Raw genomic sequence first — 25,815 nt, 5'->3', positions numbered from 1 at the left:
TGGAAGCTCCAGCTTCAACTCCTCCACATCAGGCAAAAGGGGGGAATTGAACCTGTCTCCCACATCCTGCTTCAGTGGTCTAACCACTGGATAAAAGTTTAGAAGAAGCTGGCTGCTATCTCCTCTTCCCAGCCATTTTTGTGTGGGTATAGGCCTACTCAGAGCACACCTACCATATCAGCCCCAAAGGAAAGACAGGCGGGGGAATGCCTATTCTGTGAATACTTCCAGGGCTTAGGTGCTGAGCTGTTGGGTGGTGTCAGGACTCAGATGGCTGAGCACATGCTCAGATGCTGAAACTCCGTCAGCTTGAGGACTTTAACCATGGAAATGTGGGTGCCTCCAGGGTTAGGTGGCAGCTAAGCAAAGTTGTTGGTTTGTTTTTTTTAATGCTAGTGGTGACTAAATTTTGGACTTCGGTGCCTGATTCACAGCACCTAAATGCCTACGTCACTTCTGAAAATGGGGCTTAGATATGTAAGTACCTTAGGCCATACAATGCTGAGAGAAGCAATACTTAAATACCTTTAACAAAATCTATTCAGAGACAGGCTGGCACTGCCCTGTATATGAAATCTTAATTATAGTGGTGACTACCATTCCCACTGCAATAACCTGTGGAAACACATTACAATTAGCATGAGTAATCTGATATCTTGCCTTTCTATGATGCCTCTCATTCAGTAAGAGCCCAGAGTGCTTTGCAAATAAAAGTTATGATGATGATGAGGATAATGATGAAGAGGTAAAAGTAAGGACTCCTGTGAACTGTACCAGAGCTTCAGTGAAACATTATAGGAGATCTGGTCTGGTGTATTCTTTTTCAGCTCTCTGGAGATGCTATTTTAAAAAAGAGGGACTCATCACATATTATGTTGGACCAGATGCTCAGGAAGTTCTATTGATGCTGTTATTCTGCACTGGAGAACAGCCTCCAGTGTCAGACATAAAATCAAATTCCAATTTGAAATCCATACCTGTCATGTTTTCATGTATTTGAGTCCCTGAGCACTTCAGGTAATTCCCGGGACACCTGGCTTCTAGAAATTGACTAAGTGTACCATATTGGTTTGTGATTTATAGACATTTCTGACTCCAGCCTTGCTAGGACGTTTTAAAAAAATATTCCAAGTAAGCTTCCCATAAACGTTGGGTTAGTGGGGTGTGAGGGTGTAGGGAATCTGAATGTGGGTGTTCAGGTGTATGTGACTGTGTTACAGGAGATGATTGAGAGCAGTCTCAACATTTAAACTTACCTCTTTTTCTTATTTTCATCTTAGTGGCCATGGGCTAGATCTTCTGGTACAGATGTGCTATAGCATGAGATCGGGGGCTTGCCTTTAGAACGCTTTTGCAGCCCTCCAAATCCTCAGATGCCTCCATGCCACGCTGGTCACCCACAGCAGATTACAGCATCCTGAAGGTTAATATAAAATGGCCTCCTCCAAGCACTTTAAGAATATTGAATGAAGTCTCCAAGTAGCCTTGAGAGCTGGGCAGCAACCTCAGCCTTCATTTCAGAGAAGTCACCCAGGAAGCCTGTGGTTGACACGTAAATAGAAACCTTTTTTTCTGGTTCTCAGCCTGAGCTTTAACCACAAGACAATTCCTCCTCCTTTACACTGCGGCCCCCGTGTCAGATGCAAACGAACGGCTGCAATAAGTACACATGACAGCTTTCTTCAGAAATAATTCCTTGACACATTTGTCAATAGCTATGTTTGATCAGGAATAAGAGCTCCTTCTTAAATAGTTGGTTTCCTCCTATGAGTTTTGAGTTAATATCACACAAAGTATCATTTTCATTTTTCTATAATTATGTTTTGTCTATTTCTGTCAAATACTCAGAAAGCACCCCCGACTTCTCCCCCCGGCCTCTCTGAAGTTAAAATTAAAATTAATACCCTGTCAAGAATTCATACAGAATCCAAGAAGCTGTCTCAGACTGCCACCCCTCTCACCCTCACACACACAGCTGCAGTTTCATGTCCTCATCTTTGCCAGCTTGGGTGAATCCTTGCACATAGAACTGCTAGATGCTTGAAATTCATGAACTAATTAGATGATCCAAAGTTTGGAGAAAGGGATTATTAGGCAGTTGCCTTAGTGAAATTCATGAGTTTTCACTACTCTCCCTTTCTTCACTTCTCACTGCATAGAAACGACACAAAAAATTCATGTCATAGGGGTAGAGAAAAACTTGTACAGTTCCTTCTGTAAATATGAAAAAGCTTTAAGACTTGCAAGGTGAAGAAATAATCTCTTCTTACATAGAAGTGTAAAAAAGAGCTTCGCACCAAATGAGCTGAGACGTACTATAATTTGGATCTAAATGTCTTTTCCTTTTTAGTGGTATATGGCTGATTTTGATTCATCCATATTTCAGTACGTAGGGCTGTGTTCTTAGGAAGAATAGATTCGTGCATTTGAGACCTGGTCCTGCTCCCACTGAAGGAAATAAGAATATTCCCATAGACTTAAGTGGGAGCAGGATCAGATCTTTGGAGTGAGATGTTCTAAAGCACTCCACATTGGCCTGAATCTGCTCCCATTGAAATAAATGGGACTTTACTATTGAGTAAGGGCCAATGCTGAGTGCTTTTGAAAACTCCAACCTTATTGACTGTCTTGACTTTTTTGGGAGTGGGGAGGAAATCATAAATTGTATTACCCCAGTTCTGCCATTGTTACACCACTATGGCTACTTATGTAACTGCCAAAGGGGAGATTTAAAAAGAGTTTTATATTGATGCTACCATGCCTGATGCACGTTCACTGTGTCCAGTCCCAGTATAGAAGAATTGATTGCAGAAGTAGCATAAAAATAAGTCATTATTTCTTCACAACATTGAAAGGGCAGCCCGATGTCAAATCACACAAGCACACAGCGTTACCAGAAGATTTTAGGGAAGCCAATTTGTTATTACTGAGAGAATTTAGAATAAGGTGTTACCCCTAAAACCTGCTGGTGTGGGGGTCCCTTCTATTGGAATTTCCAGGGAGACAACCTGCCTTCCCTTGAAAGGATATAGATACAGCCCTCCAGTCAAGATAGGCTACACAAGCTGTGATACTTCAAAAACAGATAAAAGTTTATTTAGAAATAAATGGTTACTTTAAGCAGAAAGAGATAGAAATCAAGCATGACTTGTAACCATATAACAATTTATCCAATTTATATATACTTAATAGAATACAACTTTTAGAAGATATACGGTACAGAGAATACTTAAACTATTAGAAATTATACGGTACAAGAAATAATACTATTACTATAATGTAACACTATGATAACTTATCACTATTAATTTAACAATACATTAATTAATTGTATACATTCATACTTAACATTTTATACATATATCACTACAAATCCTTAACAATCTATTATCCATCGAGTGTTAGGCCAAGCGGTTGCTGGATGGGTAAAGAGGGAGAATCTACCTCAGACCACAAGCATCCAACTGTATTGACATGCAGACTCAAGTGGCCTTTTACTTACACAACCTTTAAAACGACCGTCTGTTCGTCAGGGCACAAAAATTGACCTCTGTCCAAAAAATTGCTAAGAGAGTTACCTCAGACTCAGACACAGAGCGGGGACTCAGGTAGCCCAGTTGCCTATAAGCCCAGAGGCACTTGTGCAGGATTATTTTAGGCTCAGATACAGAGCGGGGACTCAGGTAGCCTGGTTGCCTAAAGCGCGCCTTTGCTTCAGCGATGCTTACCGCTGTTCAGGTCTTGCCACAGAGCTCCTTTCTTTTGCCGCCGGTTCTTTCCAGCTCTTGATTTTCTCTTCTTTAGGTGGTCAGCTCCATGAGTTCAGCTCTCTACTCCTCAAGTGATCCCAGCTCTCTACAAACTGCCCGCTAACAGTTGGCTATATATATAGCTATCAGTTTCAGGTAGGGGAGGGGTCACGTTAGGACCAAGAACGTCAAAATGGATAGGGGCGGGGCTAGGAGTGAGGAAGAGGGAATCCCCTTTCCAACTGCCATTCTCAACTGTCACTTGCTGGATCTTTCTTATTACTAATCCTTATCTAAGAATCCCATTCCTAAAACACTCCAAAATGTCCTGATACTGATACCACTCTTTTCAATTACCCAAATATTCAACCCATCTATCTCAGATTTTTTTTTTAAACCCTTTGAGTCTTTTCTGCAAGTCTTTATTTCAACATTTTTTGGCCATTTAGACAACTAAAGCAAAAAATCTCTGGCTACAACAGTGGTAACCTCAGCTGTATTTCTTAATTCATTACATTACGGACCTGATCTAAAGCTCATTAATATCAATGGAAAAACTTCCATTGATTTCAGTGGGCTTTGAATCAGGTGCTGTGTCAAAGTTGCAATAGCGTACTAGTGAATGCGCAACATATGCATTCAGATCATGAGCAGCATAGGTCAAAAGCCATCTCTAACACAGCTCTCAGCTGTTCTTAGATTTGCTCCATAAGATTGCATAGACCCCATGACCATATTAGCTCTCCTGGGACCTGGCAATCAATGTCTGCTTTCAGCCCTCTATCTCTTAGAGTGACTAGTTATTAAAGCTATGGCTAGATAGGTAGACATTTCTTTACAAAAGACGTCCTTTTTAAGTAACTGATCCTGCTAACGCTATGCACATGATTAACTTTAATTCCCAAAATTAAAGAAAATAATTCAATTAATGAAGCTATGCAGGCTTCTACAAGGTAAAGATTGGGAACATTGTCACTTCGGGCACATCTAGAAAAGTAGCAATTTTTTTTTTCTGCACCGCCACCTCCTACTAGGTCATCTTCAGTGTGTGTGAGTAGGTTGGGACCCAACTACTGAGAGAAAGCTAAGTCAAATAAATGGCTTTCTATTTAATTCCTAAACCAGTGAGGCTCATGGTCATTTTTATTGCCAAGAGTCCATATTTTGGCTCCAGTTCCTTTGAAAGTTCTGTCCTCCTTACTGTCTGTACAAGGCTACTGGCCAAATTCTGCCCATGGCTGCGTGTTTGTGATTCTGATTGTTTTCAGTCATCTGTGTACATGCTGTCTACCCAATGTTGAGCTTTCCATAGAGGACTTGAAGAAGAGATACTTAGTAGAATCATTGAGTGGAGCAAGATCATTATGTTTCACGGAGGATTTCAATACAACCATTTCTCAATTCTCCATGAAATGGAATTAAGCCTTGGCTCCAGAGCAGACTACCTGGCAGGTTACCCTGTAGCTGCAGACCTGCCTGGAAGCCCTCATTTCCCTGGATCAGGAATAGTCCACCTGGCAGGTTGATGGGGAGCTACAGACCTTGAAATCCCTTGGGAGCCCATGCTGCCAAGGAACCACAGGCTTTCCCTGTCAGAGGACCTGGCATGTTGAAGGGGACCCAGAAGATGGGAGGCCCAGGCTCACCATAGGGCTAAAAGAAAACCTAATGCAAACAGGTTACAAAGTAGAAGATTGCATCCTAGTTTGCTCATCCATTAAATAACAATCCAGTTTTCCAATGATACATAATGGGAAGAATAATATATGTAGTACTTTTGTGTCTGTGTTACAGATAGTACTGATGGTTTGGGTGTTAAATTCATTTACAAGTACTTTGGAGTAAAATTTTAATATTGAAGATTTACCCATAACTGATTTTAAAAAAAGGGAACAAGCCAGGAGGAATCATCCACAGTATCACAGATTTGGGAAAGAAAATAAAAGTACAGCTGTACTAAAAGTTAAAAGCAAAGTCATGCATGCACTTAACATTATGTTTTCTTTGATGCAATATGCTACTTAGTAGTTGCTGTGGCATAAGTGCAATGGGAAATGCATTGTGGCTGATACCATCAAAGCTTGTTTAATTAATCTCAATTGACTGTCTTTAATTTGAGGTTTTCAAAAATTCAGAACTCTAGAAAATCAAATTGCCTTAAATTCCAGCAGGTTGTCAATTAAAGTTGACTCATTACACTCAGCCTTATCCCATAAAGATAATCCACAATTAATTGCTATGATGTGCAAATTACAACAGGCCAAGAATAGTTTACAAACATTTCAGGAAATACAGGGTAATGTACAATCCAGGCTCTCCAGACTCCTGAAACCTGAGTTTAATATTTGCAATATCAGATGCGGGGATTTTTATGGGACTCAGAATGCACTTCTGCTGCAGTTGGAAGATTGTTTAGGATGCTCATGTCCATCAGAATCTCTATTTATATAGTTATATCTAAATAGATATATATGGAGAGACGTAGGCTGCCAGATCCAGTATTCCAGTCCTAGGGGCTTTGAGTACTAGAAAGAATGCAGTGAACTTTTCACCAGGGCTTCTTTGTTGCACCTGCAATCTTGAATATAAAAATCACTTGCACATGTAATTTTTGCTCATTAACAATTACATGTATGGACAGAATTTATGGACACATGCAAGCCTGTCTTAAACATGGAAGTTCTGACATTTGTATACAGAAGTGATGATGTGCAAAATGTGTACACACAAGTAATTGCATGTGCACAGAAGATCTATTTTGAAAAATGGGCCTATAAAGTTAAACAGGTACAAGCAAAGTGCTTCACAATATTCAGCAAAGTTCAATTAGGGCTAAATGCAAACAGACCTTACAAAACCTGGCTCACAGATAAACCTTCCCTAGGATTTGCTAAAGCTCGTTGAAAAATGGGGGAGATGAAGGGAAGAACCCGTCACCAATAAATTCATAACTTCCACAATGTTTTCCTTTTCCAGGAATGCAAAAATAACTGGTTTTATGTTTTTTAGAAATATGTTTTTTCCCTAAAACTGTAGAGGTAGATCTCAATATTGATGCAAAAATGGTTATTAAACAGTATAATTGTTATAGGTTTAGGTTATTACAGTTATTTTATGCATATAATATTTGGAAACTGGAAATTTCAATAATTATTTCATTAAAAAAAAAATCAAGAACATTTTCAAAGAAACAACTGTTACTTTGTGAAACCTTTCATTTCAGAAAAATAGTCATTTTCTGTCAACAACGTATGTATTTGAAAAATATCAATCAGTTCTAGTTTCTGCTTTCCAGTACCATTATTAGTCTGTCTCTTTCCTTTTCCTCTGAATTCCAGGTAACATCTTTTTTAATAATAATAATTTTCATGTATCTGGCACCTTCCTCCATAGTTTCTGAAAATGCTTTATAAACATTAGTGGTATAAGAAAGGAGAGTATTATTAGCCCAGTTTTCCAGATGGGGAAGTTGACACACAGAAGTCTCTGGTGGAGGAAGATACTAAATAGAATAGGACCCAGCTTTCATAGAAACATACAAATTGTTATAGATTGGACCAATAGTCTGTCTTTTCCAGTGTCTTGACTTTGGATTGGCACATACCTAATACTTCAAAACATTGTGGATATTCCCACTGACTTGACTTCCCATTGAATTTAATTCCCACTGAAGTGAATTAGGGCCCTAATCTTGAACCATTGTCGTCAATAGGATTTTTGCCATTGACTTCAATGGGAGCAGGATCAAGACATAGATGAACAAGGCTATGCACATGCATAAAGTTAAGCACTTTAAAGTTCATTGCTTTGCAGGATTAAGCCCTGAAATGCAGTTTTTCACTTGTTGGTGAATTAACTACATCAGAAAATTATTGCATTACTTGCTGTTCATTCTAGATATCTCAGCCTAAAAGAAAAGCTAATATATTGATCAGCTCTTGTAAGAATAGCATCTTTAAAATGATTAATCCAGTAACAAGTGACAAACTGCAGTGTCTTCAATAGCTTTGTAAGAGATGGATCCTAAATCTTGATCGAAAGTCAAGGGCAGATGATATTTTAACCACTACAGCATGACTCCTCTTTATTGTACTTTCTAAATCTCCTTGTAAGCTCTGCACTGATATCTAATGATTTCTTTAACAAATCTATATTTTTGATTCTCTCACAGTAACAGAGTTTCCAAAGAGTACTCAGGTCTATAAATTCTCAGAGGGATAATTCCTTCTCAGTCTTCTTCTGGCTTTTCCTCTCTGTACCCAATAATACCACAGCAGCATTTTCAATAGTTTTTGTAACTGCGCCATTTAGGACTCAAACCAATCAATGCATATAAATCTTGATAACTACCTAGTTGGGCTTTTTAATTTGTCTAAAATTGTATCCATATTTTTCAAAATGCCAGTGGCTCCTTTCTTTTTAATCATCTGTATCTGCTGTGGATTATATAGTATTAACCTCTTTTTGTCCACTTGCAAACATACAGCAAGTTCCCACATATGAACAGACAAAAACCACTAAGTCTATATGGGTTTGCTAAATCAATGTGTGTGATCTGTCTCTGCATTCATTTTGCAGGGCTTATTGGGCGGATTCACTTAAAGTTATGTAAAATGTATCATTTTTCTGCCCACACAATTTCTACTGACTTCAATGGGTGTCTCATGGCATTATCTGCAGGCAAAATTAGTCTTATTTGAAACTATTGAAATAAGCAGAATAGCTAAGAATTCTACTTAATATTTAAAAAAACCCACTGTAGCCAAACATTGTTAGCTTTCTACTCTGTTTCTTATGTAAATTTTAAAGTATAAGAAGTACAATTAGGGGGGACATATATATTTATGAGCAACGGGACATTGATCAGTGGGAAGTTCTGAGCAGTTGCAATTCTCCCTGAATTCACAGAGAATCTGAACATAGTTTGTAAGTGCCATTATGCATGTGAATTGCATGTTCATGAAAATAGGCTCATGTTCGATAAAAATCACACATGCTTCAGTGACATTTCTGAAAGTAACTGTTTCCTTCATGTCCAGTTTTGTGTACCATTTTTCAAAATTGCACTCTGAAAGCTTGACCTGTAATGTCCAGCATCTGCAGACACTTAGCAATAGAGGTATTGGTTTTTATTAGGAGCTGATAATGAGATCAGAGCTGCCTAAAACACAATCTATACAAATAGTCCCTACCTGAAGAACTTACAGTCTAAGTAGGGGAGAATCACAGTAGGCAATGAACCTTGGGAAGTCCAGACGAGGAACTAACAGTATACAACCTCGTTGGTGCTTACTTCACTAGCTAACTAGACTCATTTCTTGTGGATAATGTCAAAAATGAGTTTTCAGGAGGCATTTGAATGAATAACAGGTAATGTCCTGGCAGATCAGAATTGAGCTGACATTCTCTGCATTAGGTATACAAGGTTTTTCTAAATAGTGATCTATGTTGAAATTATGGCTCTAATTCAGTATGGTACCTAAGCACATGTCTAATTTAAGTCTGTGAGTCATTCTACTGAAACTAACTGGAGTATGTATATACTTATTAAAGTTAGATACATACTTAGGTATCTTTCTGAGTAGGGTTCTACATGATAATGAACAACTATGTTCCCCTATTTCCATTCTGCAGTGTCCAGGACTCCTAAATTCAGCATCTAACCCTGGGCCAAAGATAGAACCACTGACTTACACAATTTATGGGATAAATTGTGTATTCCTAAATATGTTCTTCAAAATGCAAATGTTAATTCCTAATAATTAGAGTTGGTTGCAAAATGGGACATTTTTCATTTAAAAAGTCTCCCTTTTGTCTGCAAATGTTAGTTTGAAATATTTTAATGAGCTCTAATAATAATTTTACTAGAAAACTGGTACAAACCAATTATATAAAAATGCTACTTAAAACCAGAAAACAAAGAATAACTATCAGCTACTTCATCATTGAATCATTTGTAGTTCTATGTAAAGTACAACTGACATTTGTCTCTTAAAGGGCTAAGGAATTAATATGATGTTCAAGTGAGGAACAGCATCAAACGGGGTGCCACAGAGGCCAGCTATCCTTTTGTCAATGATGACCTAGGGCAAGACACAACTGCAACTATGAACAAATTTGCTGACAATATTGCATTCAGTGGTCTAACACATGCTCTAGAGAGCAGATCCAAACAGTGAATTAACCTAGAGATATTAGAACAAGGGGTGACTTGCAATGAGATGTTTATTGAATCCAAATACACATAGGGAAAAGAAATAAATTGCAGATACGTACAGCAGAAGAGCCACATGAAAAGCAGCAAGTCAGAGATACAATAATGAACTAATTAAGATCGAGAGCCATGGTGTGATTATGTGTGTGACAGGAATTCACTGCCCCTCTTCTTGGATGCATGTGTATATATAGGGATTTGCACATAAGTGTGTGTACACATTTATATGCATGTGTCTCTGTATTTACATACATATATATGTGTGTGTGTATCTACATTCACACACATACACAAACACACACATACATTTATATGCAAATCCCTATATATAGACATCCATCCAAGAAGAGGGAAAATGATTTTTCCCTCCACAATTGCATTATTGTGTGTGTGTATGTGTGTATAGTGCTTTGCTACATATCCCAGGTGTGAAAATAAAGTGAAGACCAAACAGAAAAGTTACAATGCCCGAGTATAAAATATTTGAGCAGAGATTAAGGGAACTAAATTTATGTAGTTTAGGAAAGAAGACTCAGGGGGAAACAAGCTATAACATGATCAATAAATAGCTTTGAGGTTACCATACTGTTTCAGAAGCTGTTATGACAAGTGATCGCCTGAGAAAAAAAGAAAGGAAAAGTTTAGCCTAGATAATAGCAAAACGTTCTTAAGAATAAGAATAAGGAAGTGGAAGAATCCCAAGGGAACCTTTTGAGGTATTGTCACTGTCAATTCAAGACAGATTAGACAAAATATTAGAGGGAAAGAAGTAACAGCTTTCCTAGACCTAGTAGGTATGTATTGACTTTCCAAGTTGTGCACTTTTTCTCTCCCGAATTCTAAATGCACTACAAAACATGTATGAAACAATTTTAGTAAAATGTTATGAGGGAACTCAAGCAAGTCTATATCCGTAGTTTGTACCAGAAAGACTCAGACATCCTACAGCATCTTCCCAGTCTCAAGCAATACCTTCCAACTCATCTTTTGCGTCCCCAGAAGAAGCAATGGAAGACAGTTGGGTCTAGCATGTGTGTATATGTATATTCATACATGTGCAACACATGCTGTTGCAGAACTATGTCTTTAAGTTTTGCATATCTTCTATGTCGATACATCACATTTAAATATATATATATAATAATTACATCTATTCTTAAACATAATTAAAATTCTAGTCAATCTACACAAATCCAGAAGTGACCTGAGATCATTAACACCTCATGCCAGTAAGATCAGAAATCTTCTGTGAGACTGTATTGGAAACCTAGAGAAAATAGCTTTTCTAGTAACATACACTGGGATATGACCTGGAACTTTTATATTCTAAAGGAATTGAAGATCAGTCACTTACAAATGTATAGTGCCACTGCAGTGAATAAATTGGAAAATGTTTAGGGTTTTTTTAGAGTGGAATAAACACATTCTAATTTGTTCTTCCTGATGCTATTTGCATTATTTATTCAGTTAAAAATAGGGACGAGCAAATGGGATGATGATGACCTGGATTCCTGGAGCTAACCTTTTTCCTGTCTACAAAGTAATTTTATTCTATCACTTCAAATCCTCTTTCAGGTAGTGCTGGCTTGCGCTGCTATGTGTCTTCCTCTGTGGATGTATTTTATTCTCATATTTAAAATTTGTTCTTTCACTCTACCTACTCAAAACATGTTTAATATCTTCTTATTTGGATCCAGTCTCATCTCTCCTCTCCTAGTCTGCTGTTGCTATTAATATGCTGGTATAATTTTGTGAATTCATTGGAGCAGAGGCAATGGACAACATGTGGGTTGACATTAGGGATGGAACTTAAGTCTTTAAAGCTAAAGGCATATGCCTCAACAACTTGATCTGAAAAGCCAGGCTGTAGAGGTAGGAGAAATCAAATTTACATTATAGAGTGGGACGTGTGACACCGAGAACTTGCCACTTTATTTCTCTAAAGTGCCATATAAACATATAACATTATTTAAATAGTTAATAACAATGTTGCATCTGCATAGGACTTTCCAAAGAAAGAGTTCAAAGTACTTTACAAATCCTAATGTAGTAAGCCTCGCAGCACCTTGTGAATTAGGGAAGTTTTATTATCCCCATTCTACAGATGAGTAAACTGAGGCAAGAGGAAAGGAAGGGATTTATCTAAGGTAATTCAGGATATCTATGGCATATCAGTAATTTAATCATTGTGCATTGTTTCTAATAACGACCCAATTTATAATGTGTTGAATATCTTCTACAATGTATCGAGATCCCTTAACAAGAGGACTTGAAGATGCTCACATTCCCTTACGATATAAATTGAATTGGACTCCTATCTCTCATTCTCTCCCTATCACTTCCTCTATCATACTGGCTATATCTCACCAAAGTGATCATGGTCAGTTAATATGTCAAACACACTATTTCTCAGGAAAGAATCTCATCAAAGCTCCATCACTGTGCAGTAATTTCACTGATAGTACTCGATTTCTTGTATCCGCAATTTAGTTCATCAGCTCATGAAGCTGGACTTCTGGTCTTTACCCTGAAGGTAGATTTTACCCTTCACTCCCCTCCAAAGAATTTTGTTGTTGTGTGTTTCTTTAAACATTTCCTTCTTATTCTGTGGGTAAGATGAGAACATGAGGAGTGGAAAAGCAGTCAGTATTTCCTTAATGGAATGGTCCCCAATGTGCCCATTATTAAATGGTTCACATGTCTTTAAACCCATCATTTACTGGAACACAAAACACTTAAGATTTACATTTTGCTTGTGACTCAAGATTTTAAACATCCAAGTTCTCTGCTAGTGACAAGAATACTTATCCAGGCTAACTGAGAAAGCCTTTCAAAGGTAAAGTGCTGCAGGCAGCAATCACATAGCATTCACATGTGGCATTACCATCTGATTATTTTATTCCACACCCCTAGAGCAAGAAGGCATCTCTGGGTGGACTACTGCTTTTCAGGGTTCTCTGAGACACGGTTTCTTCTAGTCCTTCCCCTGGAGCAATGCTCCTTACTGAAGGTTATGCCTGAAGGCACAATCTTGTCTATACTACAACTTACAGTATTAACAGTTGCAAAATGTACTCAGTTGAACCAACTGAGATTTTGAATATTGAGTGCCTGCAATGAACTGCTTGCAACCATTTCCAGAAATTACAGAGCAAAAATTATCCTGAAGAAAAAAAGCTGACAGTCTGGCTATCTATTCTACAGATATAGATAGTATGACTATAAAAGAGGCCAACCTTTTTAAATAAATTATTCATTGTGGATTATTTGACCAGCTCTTTTCCACCCTTGCAGATGCTCTTCTTTGGCCAGGGACATTTTTCTATTAATTCATATCCTGACAAATGTATTTTTAAATAGAATAAATAGAGAGGGTTTTTTTAATGCAAGCTTAGAATTTGCAGATTATCATAAAATACACCAAAAATTGTAAAGGCCTGAAAATCACAGTATCAGATATGTAGGTCTGCAATTTCCTTTTGTTATTATTATTAGGGTAGTTACATTGGAGTACAGTATGTGGATTTCAATGAGTAGTTTCATATCAGCAGCCTTGTGCAATTCTCTCAGAAGCAGCCTGAGAGCAAAAGTCCCTTTTGTTTGCCCAGGCTCCTGCTTAAGTGATAAAGGGGAGATACATAGTGTTGCCATAAAATACCTATGGCTTCTTAGGGTCTAAAAGCATGATCTTGTGCTACTAAAATTAATGAGGTTGCAATAGTGCAGGATTTAATGGAAGCAAGATTAGGCTGTAAATCTAAAAGTGGGTTCCAGTTACAAACTACTAGAACAAGCTCTGGATCATGGGAAGGAATGTGATTATTTCTGGGTGATCATCGCTAGCCCTGGTGGGAGTATTTCTCGAATGTTCTCTCTGAACTCACCCACCCTCTTTCACTAATCATGATAAATCTCAGTATCAGCCAAGATTTACTGCCAGCTTCTCCAGTGAAGACTCGTGAGGAATGGGTTGATTATGTGGATGGGAGACACCAGGAAAACCCAAATGCTTCAGGATATGGTGAAGATACGTAGCATTCTTCCTTCTGAGTCAATACATATTAAAACTCAAATATGATTTTAAAAGACAATAGCATTGATCCAATGCCCACAGAAGTGAATTGGAATCTTCTCACTGACTTTACCAGGAGTTGGATTGTGCCTAGTCTGAATGGGCTGGTGGAGCTGTTCTTCTTTGGATGCCATGTGAAATCAAGGTCCTGATCATTTGTGTTCATTAAGGATCCCATGGCACTTTTTGTATAACTAGCTGAGTTAATGTCAGTGTCTTGGATAAATTCCATCTTAAGTAATTACATTCTGCCTCCTTAAATTCCCACTGGACTTTCAGATGAATACAGTGTTATTCACTTTACAAAGCAGTGTGATACAGTGTTAATGGCATGTTCCACTACAACCATTCAGCTTATCTATATGGAAAAGCTGCACTAGAGAATTATTTACCTACTCTGATCCAATGATTGTTATGTTTTCTCCAGAATGTATTGGGAGTACATTCTCAGTTCCATGCATGATATTGCTGTGTTTTCAACACGAATTTACATCTGCTGCCTTATTTTGAACTGCTTGTCTAAATACTTGCACAATGAGCTGAAAACTAAGGACTGACTGACATTTTTCTTGTGTGGCCACATGTGTCAGTAAAGGGTCAAAAATCCTTGCCACATTCTTTGTCTGAAGCTACTTCCCTACCCTAAGAAGGTCCCTGGACAGTAGGAGGAGCGAGATGGACTATGTATCCATAGTTGCTGGATGCTCACCCAGTTTTGCAAATCAGTCGTTATTTAGGAGTCTAAATAAGGATTTAAATTTTGACTCCTATTATAAACTTTGCCCTTTAAAGTTTAATTCAAATGAACCTCAGGATTTCTTGAGTAGATCTGGCTAAAAATTTTGCATCCCAATTTTTGCTCAGGGAAAATTGAGTTTTTGATTTAAACAAAATTTTACATAGATTCTGCATTGCTCAAATTTGAGTTTTCATCAGAAAACTAAAACACTGAAAACAGATAATTTTCAGCCAAAAACTAAATGTCTGCTTAAAATTTTAAGTTTTCATTTTTTTGAGAAAAAATCAGTTCCCTCCACCTCACACACACTCCCCTCCCAGTTCATCTCCTCCCACCCCTATTTTCTAACCATTTCTCCTATTTATTTTTTTTCCATTTTAAAGCCTGGATCCTACTTTCTACCAAGTGCTTAAATCTTGTGACACAATTACAAGAAGTGATGGAGTAGGAAGACAGCCTTCCACATGTGCATGCACCTTCCTGAGTAACCCAATGATCTCTGGAGCTACCTTTGTCCTTCCTCTAGTCCCATTCTCTCCCTTTATAAACCATCTGACTTGTATTCATGCTGAGTGTTTTGCCTATTTCTTATTCATTATTTAGGTTGCTCAGTTGGTCAGATAAGTCACATAGTATTTTTCCTGCTTCCTGAGTGGCTGACCAAAATATTTTAAAAAAGAGAATAATAAATAATGAGCTGCTGGTAAAACAATTTGGCCAGATAATCCCTGGTTGCTAAAATGTATTAAACTTCTGGGATTTACAAATATTTCCATGCTTATCCAGCCATTGTCCGAACACTCACAAATAATTAATGCTGTTCCTCAAATAATGGCCATTTTAATGAAATATTTCTTCTGGGAAGAAAAATTAAATTTTCTCCAAATAATCATATTAAACCAAACTCTGTACTTCTGTCTGTGGATGATACTAAAACAATGGATGCTATGGAAAATCCTAAAATGGAGTGTTTGTGTTATTTGTGAAACTGCTGAAAAGTAGAAAAGGAGTATTTTATAAAGCTCTTTTTTTTCTAGAAATGGATGACTCAACTGAGTACAAATCTGGGAAAGTTCACTCAACACAGGTTAACACCACAGGTGCAAAGCAACTGGCTGACATGCCTCCATTCTCTCTTTAAAATAAAATAAATGCTGCACCGAATAATAAGCTTAAGAATTAAGAGATATATGATCTTTTTTTCCCCGGAGGCTCTACTTAGTTAAAATCTAATGATACAGCAACACTCATCGGTACCTTGAGCCTTACAAAACTGCTTCTGTCCAGGAAGAGATACAAAGAGAGAACGATGCAGAGATGGGAGGGGGATGAGAGAGATTTTTATTGGAAGCTGTTAAAGTGGTTGCTATGAGACCTTCTCCAGCTACCACAGGAACAGCAGTGAGCGTGAGGCTGATAAATTGTACCTCTTGTATCGTACCTTTTTCTTTTTTTATGCTGCTTTTATAGTTGTTTAAGATCAGAGCAAGCACCTGTCAGTTGCTTTTTCTTCCTTCTCACTCTCCTCTAGTCCCTTGTGGAAGATGGAGCTAGCAAATGAAATGATCAGCTCCTCCAGCAATTCTTCAGCAGGCTCCAGAGAGTATAAGGTGGTGATGCTGGGAGCTGGGGGAGTTGGCAAAAGCGGTAAGCTTTTTAATTAATAGTGGGTGGGGGGGTTGATCAGAGTGTAAACTTCTGAGAAAAAGAATGGTTTGATGAGGGGCTTCTCCCCTACTCCCTTTTCTGTTGAAGATGGTTGGGATTAAAAAATATAATAATTAATGATTGGAGGCATGAGTCAGCTTAATTTTGTTGCAGAGAAAAATGTTGTACTATTTTTTTTCCCCTCTTAACCAGCCTTCGCTCTCCCTTGCAGACGCTGGGGTAGAGTCAACCTGCTGCTGTTAGCTTACTGTTCTGCATGTGGCAATGCCATTGTAGCACTTTTTAAGGGGTATTGGTACATTGGGCAGTGTAAGTGTAACTTGTGGGCCTGTAAATCCTCTTTCACAGAGAGAGGCATGCGAGAGAGACCACTTGCAAAGCCGACTACCAAGTCCACTCTGCAGTGGAAAGTGCGGAGGAAGCCTACAGCTTCTAAGTTACTTTTTTACTCTGTCATTATGGCTCTGCTGGTGATACTTGCACCTCCTGTCTGGGAAGTTATAGGATGCAGGTCTGAGTCTCTCTCCAGGTGAAAAGGTTGATACCCAGCATATTTTAATATCTCTGTCCAGTGCTGGCAAGGCATGATATTGTCTGTGATAGCATCTCTTCAGAGGAGCTATTATTTTTCCCTGGATAAGGTTTTCTTTTTCTCAGATGTTATCACCTTTTGATTTATTCTCACTGACATTAACATTCCCTGATCTTTAAACAAAAAAAAAAAAAAAAAAAAAGAAAAGAAAAGAAAAGAAAAGACTTTGCTGAGCCTGCAGTGTCTGTCTTGGTAGCCAGCATATTTAACACAGCACAACATATAATTAAATCTTCTGTAAATGACTATATAACTGTGATACAGTATCTTACAGTCTAGCCTCCATGCAAGTGTGAGGGCAGGCAGAATAAGCAGTAAAACTAAACTGTACTGATATTGTAGATAAACCAAGTTCTGTTTGCGACCTACCTGGTAAGACTAGATGGGGATACTTACATTTTAAGCAGTGAGAATATCATTCTATATAACCATATGCTGTATCTAGTGTTCCATTTGGTTTTAGTTTTTGGGTTACATCCTTCATCTAAGGGAACTATACCCCATCAATTTTCATCTAACCAAGTAGGCGACAATTTTTGCAGTGTTATATTTAGACTTAATTGCTGTTCGCTACATAAAACAAGAACAATTGGGCTTCTTATGCTATTTTACTGCATGCATTTGTAAATTTACTTTTCTGCAGTAAGCCAGATCTCTGTGAAATATGTTTCTGTTGTAACTTTCAACAAACCGTACTTGTTTTAGGTGAGAGAATGCAAATTGTGTCAGCAAATTTTTTCACCTTGTCTATGCAAGCACCATTTATTTCAAAAGAGTAGTTCCCTAACCACTGTGACATTTACAAGTAAAGATATACATGCTGCAATATTCATAATGGAATTGGATTATGGGAGATGAAATTAAGGAAACTTTAAAGGGTTCATAATTTCTAGCATCTGAAAGGTCACAATGCCTACATGAAGCTTATTCCAACTAATCCAAATCTTCTTGGTCTGGAATTAAGTTGATGGTTTCATGAAAACAAGACTTCTTCCAATATTTTGACATTTCCTGATCCAGCCCTGGCTGAAAACAAGGAAAGCAGATGGAGTGGCAGAGGGAGAGGGAAAATTAAGGGCCATATTGCAAGCCCCTTACTCACACTGAGTAGTGCCTTACTTCATAAGTAGCCTCACTAAATTCCATGAGACGACTCATGTCATAAATTATTGTTCTACATGATTAAGGAGTTCACAATCTGTCCCCAAATGAACATGTATTGACCATGGAAAGACTTAGATTTGGCTCAATTTTGAGGTAAAGATAAAGTTCAGGAAATTCCTTATCTTATGCAGAGGACCCAAGGAAAATTTTTTCTGGCCCAGTACAAAGTTGTGACATGGGCCCCCTCCCACACCCATACCACAATCCCTCATCCCACACATACAATCTCATGAACTATGACATTTTTTTTCCTCATTGTAATGGGGGTTGTAGCCTGGGCCGGGCCCCCCAGGGTCTCTGGGGCCAAGTAAAGTGTACCCTTCCCCCCCATGTGGGGGCCCTGCTTATGCAAAACAAATCATAGACTCTTAGATGCTAAGAGACCATAATGATAATCTAGTCTGACTTCCTGCACTTTGCAGGCCAAAGAACCTCACCCATCCACTCCTGTAATTGACCAAACTCTGGCTGAGTTACTGAAGTCCTCAAATCATGATTTAAAGACTTCAGGGTTACTCATCCCTACTACAAACAACACAGAAATTGGCTGCTAGGGAACCTCTACTTCCCCACAGTCATTCCTGGCTGGAAACTTATTCATTTGATGTCACTGGTATATTATGAAATCACTGATGTAAAAAAACTGCAGCTAAGTTTTTCTCTTTATTTTTTTTAATCATCCCCGCTTCTGTCCTGGTAATGATCTATAAGGAGGAGGGCATAAATATTAAAAAAGGATGGCTTTCTGACATGACCAAAAACGTGCAGCAGCAGAGAGCTAGCTATCAAAAAAACCTGCTGCCTTAAGATTTCCCACCCAGTTTTGCAAAGCCAAGACATTTGGGTGCTTATCTTAAACACAATACATTCAATAATCAAATGTATGTGCTTTATCTATCACTAAGGTGCTTCTTTATTAGGCTCATACCCCATTCTGCTTTCATTTACAACCACATTAGAGGCACTGGTATAAATAAAAGAAGAATGTGGCCCAACTTTACAAGTGCTGGGAAAAATATATCCAATAAAATGCCTACCTTTGTGCAAAATAATCACCTGCTTTGTAGTTTCATTGCTAACTCAGAACTTGCACCAGGTATTGATCAAAAGTTTTTGATCAAACCTAGGTGCAGTTTTGAACTAACCTGGAATGATTTATGGCTTGCATAGAAATCATGTGAAATTTGCTGTTAATCATGGTTTTGGAAGGGAAAAAACAAGTGAAATACGGTGAGTTTTGTTCCTTCCCTGAACCTCAAACTGAAATGTGGATGTTGTGAACCCTTTTGGATGAAACCCAGTTATAATGTGTATATACAAATTTCTGTGAAGATGGTAACAAAGCCATTGGGAAAATGAGAACAGACGTCAACTGAAAATTGAGCTGTTACCAATAAAACTGACAAATTCCTGCTGAAAATACTGGTCCACGGAGAGACAAACCATGACTGGAATGCCAAACCTGGACTCTTTCAGTTTTTAGGTGGGGTCATCTTTGTGATCTGAATCTCTAGATAAAAACCTGTCACTGTGGGTTTGTTTCCAGATTGCAAATCAAAACTGGCAGAAACCTAGTTTCTGATTGTGATTGGGATATTGCTGTAATGTTTTTCTTGCAAGATTTTGGCCTAGGATAACAGATATCTTAGAACAGCGAATCTCAGAACATTTGTCCCATTCAGTGTAGCAGAAATGTTGCAAGAGTAGCTAATGAGATGTTAATGTTGGGGCATCCAGATTTAAACCCTAGCTCCTGAACCTAAATCTCGAATTCCCATCCTAAATCCCAACTGAAACCAGGTCTGAACATCACCTTCTAGCTCATTGCTGGTTAAGAATAGTGATGTGTTAACTTCAAAAGGTTTTAAGGATTCTGAATTTAAGGTTCCCAAATTTGCAATTTCATCCAACAAACAATAATTGCATCTATTATAGTTGGGGAAGGGGGGAAGGAAGTCACCTTAGTCTTGTGGGTTTATTTTAATTAAGGTACAGAAACAAAACTACATCAAGTAAATGATGACTGGGCAAGCAGTGTCACTTGTAGTTTGTGAGGAAGTAATGTGTCCTTCAAAAGGAAGCTGAGTGCTGGATGTTATGAGTTTTAATAATAAAGATCCCTTTCTGAATTCCAGAGGAATCCTAAAATGTTATTTCAACCAGTTTGAGGCTGACACCAAGTAAAGACATTAATATGTCACTGCTTTGATTCTGCCCTTGGAAACCCTGTTACCTTTGAGGCCATTTGGACCTGGAAGCAAACTTTACATTTGCCCCTCTTCTGTAGTGATCTGTACTAAAACCCAAAATCCAAGTTCTTCTAACTTTCCCCCCCCCAAAAAATGTTTAGATCCAAATGTAAACTTCATGGATTGAGTTTTCTCTAGTTCTGATGGCAAATCACAAATCAGCACAACATTAATCAAACTGATCCTGTGTTGACTTGTAAGGTTCAACAAATCTTAATTATATCCTAAACCAGAGATACTCAGTTTGCTTATAAACATTTTTCATGGCTCTGGCCCTGAGTGGTGAATCTAGTTCCAAGACAGACCCCAGCTAAGCAACACAATCTAACGAGCACGGCAGCTTAGTTTAATCACCTATTTTATTCAGTAATACACAAAAGATAAACAGAAAAGCTTCTAAAATCTGGAGGCCATTCATTTCAAGCTTAATTTTAGCAACATTAATAATAATTAATTACAATACTCTGTGAAATATTTGCATAACGCTCTCAGCTAATTGTTGCTAAGCATAGTAAAAAGAACAAAAAAGTTGAGCTATCCTAACGTGTGAATAAAATAACTATCTTAAGAGGGATGTTATTTCCAAAAAGATGCTTCAAATGCTGGTCAGTTTTTTCCATGTCCTGAAAGAAGTCACACCTGCGTTCCTGAATGAAGAAAATCAGCTGCGTTACTCATAATACCATTTAGACAAAGCCAATCGAATCTGGATTGGAACACATTAGAGACAAAATAGTATTTTTGTCCCCAGAACAGATAAAGCAGAGGAAAGAACAGTTTGAGCTGCCCCCTCAGATGAGCTAAAGGTCAGAAGTAGAGATGTTCAAAAACTTTGCATTGAAAGTGTTTTTTAAGATGGAAAAATAAAAATTTCTCTTTCATGAAATGAGCATGTTTGAGAAATGTTCGGGTTGTCAGTGGAAAAAAAACAAAACCTCACAACCTAAATGTTCACGGGTTTGGCAATCCCAAAACTCAAATATTTTCTTCCAGAAAACTGACACGATTTTTCATTGCCAGGTGTTCAACTAAAAATCAGAAACATAATGAATAAAAAAAAATTAACTTGCACATGCAAAGAAAAATGCATTTCCTGACCTGATCTAATCAGAAGTATTTTCACTGTTCCATGGTCCATTCATTCTGTTAATTTTCTCTGATGCTGACAGCTGCATAAATGCCCCAGTCCTACAAATATTGAAGCAGGTGACTAGTCTCCTTGATTTCAGGATATTGTTTGCAGAATCAGAACCAAATTGCTAACTGGGGTCCTGGCTTTTGTGAAGTGAAAACATGTGCTCAGGGAACTGCATTGCAACCACAAACTAATATCACTCGAGTTTATAAACAACCTTTTAGTGGGGCAGTTTCTTTGTCTTGCTCTGCTCCATGTCCAGGTAGTGTAAAGGAGCAGAGAACTGATGTGTGCTTCTACCAGGGGATCTCCAGGAAATATAGTGACAGCATAACCAGCTCCTACACCACCTGCCCTACAGTCCCAGCACAGGGGGATGGGTGAGGAAGTTGGCTGTAACACTATGGGCTCTGGCTAAGCAGAGCTGCTGGACTGGAGAATCTGGTCTAGTAACTCTGGTTTCAAAGTTCATATCTGCACTTCAAATATTGGGCCTAATTCATCTCTGGTGTAACTCCAGTGAATTTAGACTTACTAGACTGGTATGACACAAAACATATACAATGTACACAATGAAGTACTACATTTTACACAGCATTAGGTCTTAATCCTGCATTGTGATCAACACAGGGGCAATGTTCTCCCTGCACAGATCACAACACAGCACTGGGCCTTTGTATCACTATACAAAGTGTTATACAACAGATTGCAGCTGCTCGAGACATGGATTGATTTCTATGAGTGGAAAGTGCGGAGCACTCTGTGGATGCCACAAATATTGAAAAATAATAAGAACCCATACACGATTCTCTTAGATCAATCTGCAAAACTCTCCCCCACCGTACACATTGTCTCCTTTCCTTTCCAACCCACCTTCAACCTACCCTTTTAAGAGAAGGTCTAAGGGGACGAACTGGTCTTGCACCAAGCCTGTGGTGTCAACAAATGGGAGCTCTGCTGCACCTGACTGGAATGGCATGTCACTAGTTACAGGTTTAAACCATTTCTTTAGTTGTTTTAATAAATTTGAATGGTTATGGTATGAAGTGTGTGTGGAGGGGGGAGAGGGCAGGAGAGACTTTAGGTGACATATTAACAGTATATTGGGCTGCATAATAGGACCATTGCCAGAGGATTGAGAGAAGTGATTATTCCCTCCATTTGGCACCGGTGAGGCCACATTAGGAGTATCGTGTCCAGTTTTGGGACCTCCAATACAGAAAGGATGTGGATAAATTGGAGAGAGTCCAGAGAAGGGCAACAAAAATTATTAGGGGGCTGGAGCACATGACTTATGAGGAGAGGCTGAGGGAACTAGGCTTATTTAGTCTACAGAAGAGGAGAATAAGGGGGGATTTGACAGCTGCCATTAGCTACCTGAAAGGGGGTTCCAGGAAGGATGGAACTGGGCTGTTCTCAGTGGTAGTAGGTGACAGAACAAGGAGCAATAGTCTCAAGTTGCAGTGGAGGAGGTCTAGGTTGGATATTAGGAAAAACGTTTTCACCAGGAGGGTGGTAACGCACTGGAATGGGTTACCCACAGAGGTGGTGGAATCTCCATCTTTAGAGGTTTTTAAGGTGCAGTGTGACAAAGCCCTGGCTGGGATGATTTAGTTGGTGTTGATCCGTCTTTGAACAGGGGGTGGGATTAGATGACCTCCTAAAATCCCTTCCAGCCCTAATCTTCTATGATTCTATGACACTGAAAGCAGCTGCAATAGTGAAAATCCGAGGGCCATGATAGTGACCCTTGCAGGGGTATAATTTTTGCTTCTCTGCCAGGCTACTCATTATGGGGTGCAGCACAGAGGAGACAGCAAGTAGCATGAGGCTGCTGTTTCCTCTCCCCCATGTGGGTGGTGTGTGTGGGCAAAGCTTTGACTGAGCCCCCAAAGTGCCAGCCGGCTCAGCTGAGCCAGCATGGTGGAAGCAATAATCTGTACCAGACAGAGAGTTTACTCAGGTGGCTTGCCCACAAGTACAAGAGGAGAGATGAGGAGAGTACAAGAGGAGAGACCGTGACTTCTAGACCATGACTTCTAGACCATGTCTATGCTCCAGACATCTGCTGACATAGCTGTGTCAGTCAGGGTGTGAAGAGGTGAAATCCCAGGCCAACATAGCTTAACTGGCAAAAGCCCCTATTATAGATGCAGCTATAATGGCAACATTGCACTTTTACCAGTGTAGTTTGTAACAGGGTGGCCTGCCCCTTGAAAGGCCGTGAGAGCCGGCCCTGTTCATTTAGCTCTGCCTTGCTATAGCTATGCTGGGTGTCTGGGCTAAAGAGGAAGAGTTCTCTCCCTGTCCAGGGATATGAAGGAGGGATTGGATCCAAAAGACCAATCCACCTGCAGAGGTGGTGTATGGGACAGATATACCAGGGATGACATTAGCCCCTCCCTTCAGTTACTCCACAGACTCATCTATGAGCAGATGGGTGAGGTCTCAGGAGAGGATTTATGTGGCTGATGACCCTGGGGAAGAGGTCATTGCCCTGCAGAGCAGCCCTCAAACTCAGATGGCAAAGTGATTGCAGTAGCAGGAACTGGCTCTGCTCCAGGCAGCAATAAGTGCTGGAAAGTAGGGGCTCAAAACGGAGCTTCCCTTCTAGAAGGGGAGAGGGTATTGGTGGCTGGAAAGAAAAAGCTGGGTTCTCCAACTAATGGGAAGCCAGAGAAGGCTGGGTTTAGAGACCAGGTCTTGTTGATTGAACAGTTTCAAGGAATTCCGACTACCTCAGAACAGGACCCACAGCTCCAAGAGGAAGTAATGTGTAGTCTAGTGAAAGAGTGCTGTGAGCTCTGGTAAAAATAAAGGTCAAGGAGCAGAAGCTTGAAGAAGCCAAGTGATGTGCAGTGGGACCCCAGATGGTGGACTCGTGGGGACTGTAGTGACTGGGTCTCTCCCTATCAGCATACCTGGGGGCAACTGGTATAAGAGCAACAGGAGACTCTAAGGGAGAGGAGCCTCCTAATCTAAATGGTCAGTACACTTGTGTGGAAGCTAGAACATCTACAAGCACAGATCCCACAGCCCTGAGGGAGAAGACAAAAATAAACCAGGTATGAAGAATACAGCAGGGGACTTAGATTATAGAACTTGCATTATGGCAGGGGAAGATTCTAGGGTCAAGAGGGAAGTGTGGAATGGGTCAGTCCTGGCACCAGCCAGTCCTGTTAGTTAGCTGTGTCCTGCAGCGGCTGTGCTGGGTGTTGGACTTAGAAGAAGGAAAGACCAGCAGTTGGGGGCTGACTGGGGAGGAGAGCAGAGAGCCTTCTCCTACATTGGGGTAGGAAGCCTGATTGAGGGCAAGGAGCTGTGTGAGGTCTGTGCCATCCAGAGCCCTTTGTTGGAGAGTGAGCTTGGCCAGATTGGTAGACCACAGTCCATGTATCTCTTGAGTGCTGAGAATGCCTGCTGCCCCTGGGGCCTGCCTATAAGGAAGGGGCTTGGATGCTGAACCTGGCTGGGTTGAAGATTCCTTTGTTTTTGTGCTTTTGCTGGTCTTTATCTAAGGGATTCTGTTACCTTGGGAGGGGTTGAATGCTCTAAAGTGGCTTGGCTGGAAGTTCAAGTCATTTCTGCAGCTGGAGTAGGACAAAGAACATGGTGGGGAAGCTGAGGCAGAGTGGCTGCAATACCACACTATGCTGCAAGGGGGTGCTCTAGGGTTGTGAATTGTGTATAAGCTTTCACTTGAAGTAGGGCTGAAATAAGTTATACCAGCAAAAGCTCAATTTTGCCAGTATATGCTATATCCACATTCAGAGTGCTTTGCTGGTATAGTATACTGATACCCCTATACTGGCAAAGAGCAGACGTGGCCTTAGACACAACCTCATTCCTGGTCTGTTCTTGAGTAAGTACAACACACTTCCCCTTACTTAGACTTTCGGTAAAACAACAATATAGCTACAAATGGCTTCTGAGAGGTTTTAAGATTAAAGTGTGGGTGAGATTCTGCAGCCTGTGGTCACACTGAGGACTACCTACTTGGGCAAGGGAGTCACACTGATCTCAAAGAGACAGTTGGAGAACTAAGGAACTGGTCAACATGAGTTATGTTGAAAAACTGTGACCCATTGAGTGTGCACACATCTAGCAGATTGCAATTAATGGTGGCTGACTGCGTCTCTCTGTTTCAGAATCCATTTGAAATAACAGTTTTTGGTATTTACTTTTGTGCTGCTGTTGCTGTTGCGGTACATACTCCTGTGTTTCATAACTTGA

General features: G+C 39.5%; 1 protein-coding gene across 2 annotated transcripts in view; it reads left to right on the top strand.

Annotated features, from left to right (window-relative positions):
* Positions 1-16,318: 16,318 nt before the first annotated feature.
* RIT2 (Ras like without CAAX 2) overlaps positions 16,319-25,815 on the top strand; it is a 237,420-nt gene continuing 227,923 nt past the window's right edge. For both annotated transcript variants that reach the window (XM_067545620.1, XM_067545621.1), the window contains exon 1: positions 16,319-16,421. In XM_067545620.1, the coding sequence (XP_067401721.1) occupies positions 16,319-16,421 (103 nt within the window). The remainder of the gene's footprint in view (positions 16,422-25,815) is intronic.

Source organism: Emydura macquarii, unplaced genomic scaffold, assembly GCF_026122565.2.
Source record: "Emydura macquarii macquarii isolate MOO-44397 ecotype Brisbane River unplaced genomic scaffold, CSIRO-AGI_Emac_v2 contig_1045, whole genome shotgun sequence".
NCBI lineage: Eukaryota > Metazoa > Chordata > Testudines > Chelidae > Emydura > Emydura macquarii.
This window is presented reverse-complemented; position numbering and strand designations above follow the sequence as displayed.